Source organism: Lepisma saccharinum, unplaced genomic scaffold (assembly GCF_977018435.1).
Source record: "Lepisma saccharinum unplaced genomic scaffold, izLepSacc3.1 HAP1_SCAFFOLD_200, whole genome shotgun sequence".
NCBI lineage: Eukaryota > Metazoa > Arthropoda > Insecta > Zygentoma > Lepismatidae > Lepisma > Lepisma saccharinum.
The window spans coordinates 592,075-600,885 of record NW_028142990.1 but is presented as its reverse complement, the minus strand read 5'-3'; the positions used below and the strand labels follow the sequence as shown (position 1 = coordinate 600,885).

General features: G+C 36.5%; 1 protein-coding gene across 2 annotated transcripts in view; it reads left to right on the top strand.

Annotated features, from left to right (window-relative positions):
- Window positions 1-1,170: 1,170 nt before the first annotated feature.
- Window positions 1,171-8,811, top strand: part of LOC145982501 (uncharacterized) — a 140,818-nt gene continuing 133,177 nt past the window's right edge. For both annotated transcript variants that reach the window (XM_083115960.1, XM_083115959.1), the window contains exons 1-2: window positions 1,171-1,254; window positions 6,946-7,099. In XM_083115960.1, the coding sequence (XP_082972086.1) occupies window positions 6,980-7,099 (120 nt within the window). In that variant the 5' untranslated portion in view covers window positions 1,171-1,254; window positions 6,946-6,979. The remainder of the gene's footprint in view (window positions 1,255-6,945; window positions 7,100-8,811) is intronic.

Below are 8,811 nucleotides of genomic sequence, written 5' to 3'. Positions count from 1 at the left end.
AAGTACAGTGTTTTTATTACCCATTTTGTTGGTTCCAATTGTAAAAACAATCTTATAAGTTTGTGCAGTGCTTGTATATAGTTAAATGTATTAGTACCCCGTATATTAAATGTGTCTTTCCAACATCTTGATTTATCAATTCATATTTGGGCGGGTAAGTCCGGGAAGCGTACCTCTCGCTCCGGAATAACTAGGCTGAAAGTCCCTATGATACACCAGCAATCATTCCTCGGAATGGATGCTGGTCTACTGGGGACATCCTCCATGTTAATGGTCACTGGAGGACAGCGTAGAGCTCCACGGGGATGGGTGCGTCCAGGTTGCACAGCAGAGTAGTTTCATAGGTTCAATCAAGCCCAAAGTGGGTGAGTAGGTTAGGTTAACCTATCCTATTGTTCGGCAACGTAACCTGGAGGCACGTATCCCTGGACCAGCGGCGTAGACAAAGCCATTCAACTCCCGAATCCATCGTCTGTCTTTATGTCTTTGTCTTTTGTCTCTTGCGCGGATCGCATTACCATAACTCGTGCGACTTTCGGAACGGGCTCAATATTCATGTGTAGGAAATGAGCACTCGGCTTTGCACTGCACATTAACTAATGACTTTTTGCTGTCGCTTTCACGGCCAATGCTAGGTTTACGTGGCTGGCAGAAAGTCCTGCCTGCGTGCCTATCTAAATGATGACGTCAAGCCAATCTGAGTAATATTTTGCTTCAGTGACGTGGGACGTGATTTTTAGCAATGTTTGAAGGCTATTTCTCAAGTACCAAAACAAATATCGCCTAGATTTTTTTGAACATCTGATTTTCGCATTATTCGTAAAATGAATGGCTTAAAAACGTTTTTCATGTAGGTGAAATGTTCATTAACATACCAAGTGCATATCAATAAACGTTTTGTAACACGCCCCCCATAAAGGTGTTCATAGGGCATAATTTGTTGCTAAATTTACAACCACTAAAATCATTCGTACACCCTCTTACATTTAAATCTCCGTACATACCCTCAATATGTTTTCTTTTTTATTATTATTATTATTATTAGATATTCTGTGAAAAAGGGAATATTAAGTTAGAAAAGGGATTTTTTGGGAATACGACAGGAAATTTTTATGTAGGTCAAGAACATCACTGCATATGACCTGAGATCACTGCTCTGTTAGAAAATAGTCTGTGAAGAATTGCAATGTCGCGTCGACGAAAATGCAAGAAATAATCGAGAAAAATACTACTTAGTGTAAATTACGAAAGAAGGTGTGTTCCAATATTTTAATAATGTGTAAACGTTAAAATTGCACAATTAGAATTACACAAACAATATGCTCATGGCATGTGAAACCCTGTTTCACGTAGGTTACATGTGAAAAGAAAATGCCTTATGTTCAAATTACTAGTCGTTACTGCTTCTTCCTTTGTAATGCTGTTTTCTTTTAAAAAAAAAGTAGGCACAAATCGGCGTGTTAAAATTTTCTTGAAGTTATTTATTAAAGTGTAGATAATCAAAATGTTGCTTGACATATCACATAGGAAATGTTAAGGTGTAGAATTCATCATGTAATTGTTTTAAACTTGCTTCGTTGATGTATTTATGATTTATTTTTGGCTGAGGCTATTTTCATCAGGTGCTGAGAACGGCATGTAGGGCTATTTTCACTAACAAAAGCAATGGAGCGAATTTACAATACCGGAAGTTTCTCCAATTTGTTTGAAATTCGGCATACTCACTAATTTTGGCCTCTTAATCACGAATCTACAGTTAAAATTTGGCGCTCACGTGTAGAAATTTCAAAGTGAGCTAAATGTAGTGGTCCGCAATCGGCACAATTGCTCATTATTTACCGGAAAATTTTCTGTTTCAAATACTTAAAAAACTATAAGTAACAGTTCCATACATCGGAGGCACATTTCTTCAATTTTACACAAGAAACTACTTACGGAAATGAGTTTCTCCAAGGTTTGCAACATTCGTCGAGGTATTTTCTTTTATCGGGGAATATATTTGACCAGGAAATAATGTATTTTTCAAGATAAATATCTCACCGACACAATTGCAATTGCTTTAATTTGCTTGCCCTACGACAACCGGATGCTGTGTACGTTTGAGACGTAAGCCCCTGTCAGTGTTTCAAACCTTTTTTTTTTTGTTTTACTATGCTTGCCTAACGTAACCAAACCTAACCTAACCTTATCGGAAATGGTTCGTAGGGCTATCTATCGGTTACCATGCATAATGGTTTGTGGGGCTATCCGTCAGCTACCTGTGCATAATGTATAATTTCCACCGGTGACAAACATGATAGTAGGTATTTTTCGGTGAAGAAGGTTGAAACACTGCATACCCACAACATGATTCAAGATGTGTCCGCCATATTGTGCATTCCGGAAGTGAAGAAAGGAATATAAAAAAAACAGAATGTGAGAAATGCGTTTATTTTCATGTAAAAAGCATAATGGCACCTTGAACTATGTTCCGCAATACACAATTGGTAAGTACGAACCATGCAAAACACAAAATATCCGATTTTAATGTGTCTCAGATCTATGAAACCTGGTACCAAACTATATATACACCCCTGATATTGCTATGACCCCAAATTTTAACTATGCTTGCCTAACCTTACCGTGAATGATTCTTGGGGCTATAGATTCAGTGGTGAATCATTCAGTGGTGTGTGCACGGTCTTACAACCTCAAATTTTTACTATGTTTGCCTGACCTAACCTAACCTTACCGGATTGGTTTTCCTGTAATTGCGACAAAGAACCGATAAGAAATCTTATTTTCGTAGCACTTTCACAGCCAACGTTGCTCATCGAAGACACCATTTTCGTATCCTGCAATTTTATGATTGCATTCCACATCCCCTTCTACATCGTGATTGTCACTTTCACTTCCGTCGTTTTTGTCCTTGATGCATTTCTCTGTGAGATCGTTTTGGACAAAACATCGAAATCCATAAGTTTTTTAATTAGCCTCCTCCACACTGCACCTAACGATCTCTCCAACATTCACAACTTTTTTACTGCTCCCTTCTGCCATTCTAACACGATCCTTGCTCTCCAAGTATGAAATCAACACTGTGGCAATGCTGTAGACACGGTAATTGATTGCGAACGTCAATTGTCCATATCAACAAATATGGTTTCCATACTTCTATACAGAGAATGATTGCGAGAATTGATGCTGTTTCCTTGCAATTTCTACACGTGAGCGCCAAATTTTAACCGCAGATTCGTGATTAGAAGGTCAAAATTAGTAAGTATACCGAATTTGAAACAAATCGGAGATACTTCCGGTATTGTAAATATATACCAAAGCAATTACCTGAATCATACCATACCATAAGATTGTATTTTATCTTTTTTTTTTATTATACCTATTCATTTATAGTGTTGCTGAACTTACTGTTTAGAAATTATTTTAAATTAAAAAGTATGCAACTACTACTGTCCCCAGGTAGTGAGAATAGCTGAAAGTGCTGAAGACCAGAAAGTACATGATCAGGTGTTGGGTAGTATTCACAGAAGTAATTATAAAGCTAATTGCCCTAAACCTGACCTTCCTAACCTAACAATGAAAGCAATTTTGGAACCTAATACTCCTTCATACTTGTGTCATGTGACATATTAGCAGCACAAGTCCACATCAGAAAACTTTGCTGTATTTTTTCAACTACATGACATGCAGAAAAAGTACTAGTATCCTGCACGAAAATAAATGCACACAAATCTTCACACCTCAACAACTAAAGAATACACACACACCCGTGAAGCAGAGTAGGCAAGGTTTTACACCCAACGGCGAAAGAAACAGTCTGTGAATTGTCCACCATTTTCATTTGGTCTGTATTACACAATGAAATGAAATAATGACGTCAATAAGCAGAGAAGAATGCCTGCTTTGAACCAACAGTGTTTCATTCCTTTACACAGCACAGTATGTAGAATAAAAAGTAATTAAAATAGCGGTATACAATTTGCTTACCATTTTCTTTGCTGTTGACTGTAGATTATGCACATGCAGAGTTTTAAATCTGGTGAAAGTAGATCAAAACTAGCTTCACCACCTGGTGAAGATAGTCACTACGTTTATTTTTGCATGCTGGCCTCCGTTGTGGAGTCCTCAGCATAACATGCTTTGAAACCGGACTAGTGAATTCATGGTGGTTGCGGTAAACGCGGTTTAAAATTACTTACGTGAAATTTAGAAGATTTCGCACTTCCGCATTGCACAATTTAATGGTTCAATCCTATTAATTTCGAAGATCCACTGTCTTCATTCACAAAAGGGTACGGCGTTTGAAGCGGAGATGGTACCGCGTCACCGGGAACAAACAATGTAGTGACGCGGTAACATCTCCGCTTCAAACGCCGTACCCTTTTGTGAATGAAGACAGTGGATCTTCGAAATTAATAGGATTGAACCATTAAATTGTGCAATGCGGAAGTGCGAAATCTAAATTTCACGTAAGTAACGGACTAGTGATGTTGAAGATTTGGGTAAGGCATGGGTGTATCATGGTGTTTGTCCTATCACCCATTTCTTGATTTAGCATTTAGTCTGCTCATTGGTCTACCAAAGTTTTTAGGTTCGATATCTGGCCTGGGCATAGGTGTTCTTTGTCAATATCTTTTCATCAATTGAGGTCTCCCCGATGGTGTAGTGGTAGCCTTCTTGCCATGTAATCAAGAGTGTACTCAGTAGAGGCTAGGGTGACCAGACACATACTTTCAAAAAATGAGGACAGAGCATGGCGAAAGAGGAGGCAAAAAAAATTGCAAAACATTTACCATTACTAATAACTTAATCAATATAAAAAATCTTACTAACATTTTGCTCACATATACTTTGCAGGTGATCTCTTTCAATAACTTCCTCTTACCTTTAAGCAAAGAAAGAATCTTCTAATCTGTTATTTAACAAGTGGCAAAGAATATCTACAATTTAAAGCACAGAATTTTACTCCTTTTCTAATTCTTGGATATTAGAATGAAATATCCCCACAAGTGAATGCAAATGTAACAAGTAAGATTCACTTTAACTTATTTTCAAAAACCGAATTAAAATTTTGGACAGTTAAGATTGGGTGGAGAAATATGATTTTAATGCGACGAACATTTCTAGCACTCTTTCAACAGCAGGGGAAAGTGATAGCCACCTTACACTTTATCTCATAGTTGTTTCTTCCATCCTTTAAAACCTTGATATTTTCTTTCAAGATCATTGTTGAATTTACGCTTTGGCTTCGATATTTCATGAATGTAAATATTACTTAATAATCAAAATTTTCACTATATGTTTCTGTATCGTGTATGTATATCTCGAAAAGTAACTGGCCGACCTTCGTGGCAGAGTGGTTAGCACACTGTGCCACAACGCCAGCAGTGCCGGATTCGAATCCTGGCCTGGGCATGACCGTTTTTTGTGAGTGCCTTTTCATCAAAATCATCGCTCATCCTCATCTTCATGATTAGCTGAAATTGGCAGACAAGCGAAGTAAAATAAATCAATCAATCGAAAAGCAACTTCACAGACTATGTGCGTTCCAGCCATTTCAGAGGGCGAGGCAAGGAGTTGGAATAATACAAATGACTAGGGTGCCGAATTTTGTCTATTTGCCTTTTAGTAAAACATAGGCTGTAATGTCTAAAGTTTGTTTCATGGTCTTTCTAGTCTGAAAATGCATTTTTATAGTGCCTATTTTGCTTTATCATGCCAAAAAATGGGTCTTCTGCAATTTTTCCATATTTCATTTTTTTTACGTTCTTTTGGCTTTCCCTACATTGAAGGATGGAAGGCTTTGTTTATGTTGTACTGACTGAAATGTGGTTTGATTTGATTTAGTTTATTTTACTTCGCGTTTTGTGCCTCTTGGCTAATTTGCGAAGATGGGGATGAGTGATGAAATGATGAAATTGATGAATGGACATTCACAATCAACCAAGCCCGACCGGGATTCGAACCCGGGACAGTTGGCGTCGCAGCGTGATGTGCTAACCACTCGGCCACAGGGTCGGGCGACTGAAATGTGGTATTCGACAGATTTCATTGTCTCAATTGGAACATTGTGGGTAAAATATTTTTTTCTTACAATGTTGCAAATTGATTTTTCATCAATTGTTTAAATTCGCACAGTTGTTACTACAAGTTTTTTTAGTGAGAATTACTTTAATTGACGATTCCCCGCAAATGTGAATTTCGATCAAAAGAGTATTAATAGTTTGTTAATCGTTAGCCCACTTTTATGTATAAAAGTGCCTTTTTTCATCATTTTGGTGCCTATTCCAGAGGTTTTTAGTGCCTATAAATCTGCAGCCTGCTAATGACTCAGTTGGGAAAGTGATCGTGTTCAGGTCCCAGATGCTAGGTGAGCATTGCTCGAATACTTAACGCACCCCAAGTGATATGCCTTAAAAATGATGATTGTTATGTGTGGAAGCATTATCTATGCACACATTTGCTATGGTCGATGCTATACTCTATCCAAAAAACGACATTTACCGTTTTTCTAAAAAATCCGCCCGGACAGACACCTAAAAAGGAGGACATGTCTGGATAGAAGAGGATGTCTGGTCACCCTAGTGGAGGCACATAATGGTTCAGATTCTACTCAACTGTAGACCTAATTTGGATTAGCTTGTATGTGCATAAAGTGGACTTAAAAACAATAAGAGCTCAAAGCCAAACCGATCAGCTCATCCTTGCCTTTACGATTAGCTAACTGGAGTAGAACAGATTTGTTTCTAATTAATGTGCACACATATTAGATGTTTAAAATATTCACTAAATTTCTGTTATGGCTGTTACATTAAAGGATGTATGTGTCATATACAAGTGGACAGTATTCCTAAACTGGTTGAGTGACAAAGTAACACCCACATTATCCTTGTCCAATTTTGATCCTTTGTAGTAATGCACTAAAGTTTCTTGTTTTTCTAATTTCAGGTTAATATTTAGCAAGGAAGAATAAAAGGTCAAAATGAGGGCCATTTCTATTGATGAGGATAACAGTTTTATTTTTGATCAAGAGTTGACATCTTCCCATTATAAATTCTACATGCAACACAAGGAGGCATTCAGCAGAATGTGGAAAGACCAGGTAAAAGTTCAGTATTAGCAGTCATTACAAAACAGCACTTTTTCTTTTGTGTCTAGTTTTTGCTAGGTTTAGCAGCTCGACGACTGTTAAATATAATTTTGGTAACTGTTCCGATTGTGTTATGATTTTTCAAAGTCTCCTATCAGAAAGACTAATTATCGTAGAATTTTGACAATCTTGTCACACAAAATTTGAACCTTGCTTAAAGTAATGAGCATTGTTTGGATTTCGAAAGAAGTTTTTTATGTTGGGGAAAAAACAACTTAAAAATTACCTTACGCAAGCATGCATCTGCGCTCCCCATGGACAAGGCATTCACCATTGATAGAAGCAATGGTATAGGTATCGTAGACTAGTGGGAATGAACGTAGAAGTAATTTGGAACCTTCCTGAAACTAATCAGCATAAATTTCATTTAGAAAAAGTCCAATTTATTGGTAAAAAAGAGGTACCGTGTGGGGTGCGATCAATAGTAGAAAGCATTTAGGGATCTATCTTAAATGCTAAGAGAACTAAACCTGACCTGCCTAACCTAACCACGAAAGCATGTATTGAACAAAATCTTCAAACGTTCTAATAGTAAACTAATCGCTGTTGCCAAGTATAGAATTATATTGGCATATATGGAAGTGCAAAACCAATTTCAAGGAAACGTGCAGTTACTAATCTTAAACCTCTGCAGTATGTGTCAACATGTGTAAATTGAAATTGAACCATGTAAGAATTGCATAAGTAGCATGATGAAATCGCAATAAAACAAAATGAACTTGGACCTACATTTGTAAGGATACTTGCAATGCAGGAATATGGTGTGTATATATATGTTCTGCCTTAAAAATTAGAGAGTTACACAGTTTCATAGTCAAAGAATTTGCATTCCCTGCAGAACATGGATGTGCAATTATTCTTACATTGTCAGACACTATAGGTTGATGTACTGGTAAATTTTCAGGCATTATGCTGACAGGAAATATGATTTTTTATCAGTGTGCATGCCAAGTGAAAGTAAATATGTATTTGCTGTAAGTCTTATTGAATTAATTTTATTGTCCATTGTGTGTACCTCAAAATGCAGGAATTAGAATTTTTATGATGATTCATTTAGTGATAAGCTTTTCAGCTTATGCACCAAGATTTGATGCATTGGATACCAAATGGTGCATATAAGGTATAGTGATTGCTCATGTACTTCCTGTAATATTTTATAGCCATTTTCCATTATCATTTAACCAATATATGAACATCTTTCCTCATTCCTGAGAAAGAAAGAAGATAGTTTTCATTTAAAGAGCTATCTTTCATGTACTTCAGGTTTTTTCTAATTCAAGACATTTCAAAATTAATTTCATATACTTATTATTCGCAATAAGTATATGACTGAATTCCATGGTATTGTGTAATTCCAAAATCATCATGATAAAATGTTTTCTGCATGATTTAAACTCTACACATGTCTATAAGCGTACAGTGAACAAGTTTTTGTAATTACTTTTTTGTCTACAAGAAATATTATTCCAGCCTGCTTGTAGGTACTTACAAGTAGGTTAGGCAGGTTGATATGATCCATATTCTTATGTGATGTCACCAGTAGAAAATATGTCACTAATATTTTTATTTTGTGAAAGAAAGCGTAATTTTCTTGTTATTTTATGTAATATTGCACCTTGTTTGTAATGTATATCTTTTGTTTAATGTTTATTGTATTTTATGCT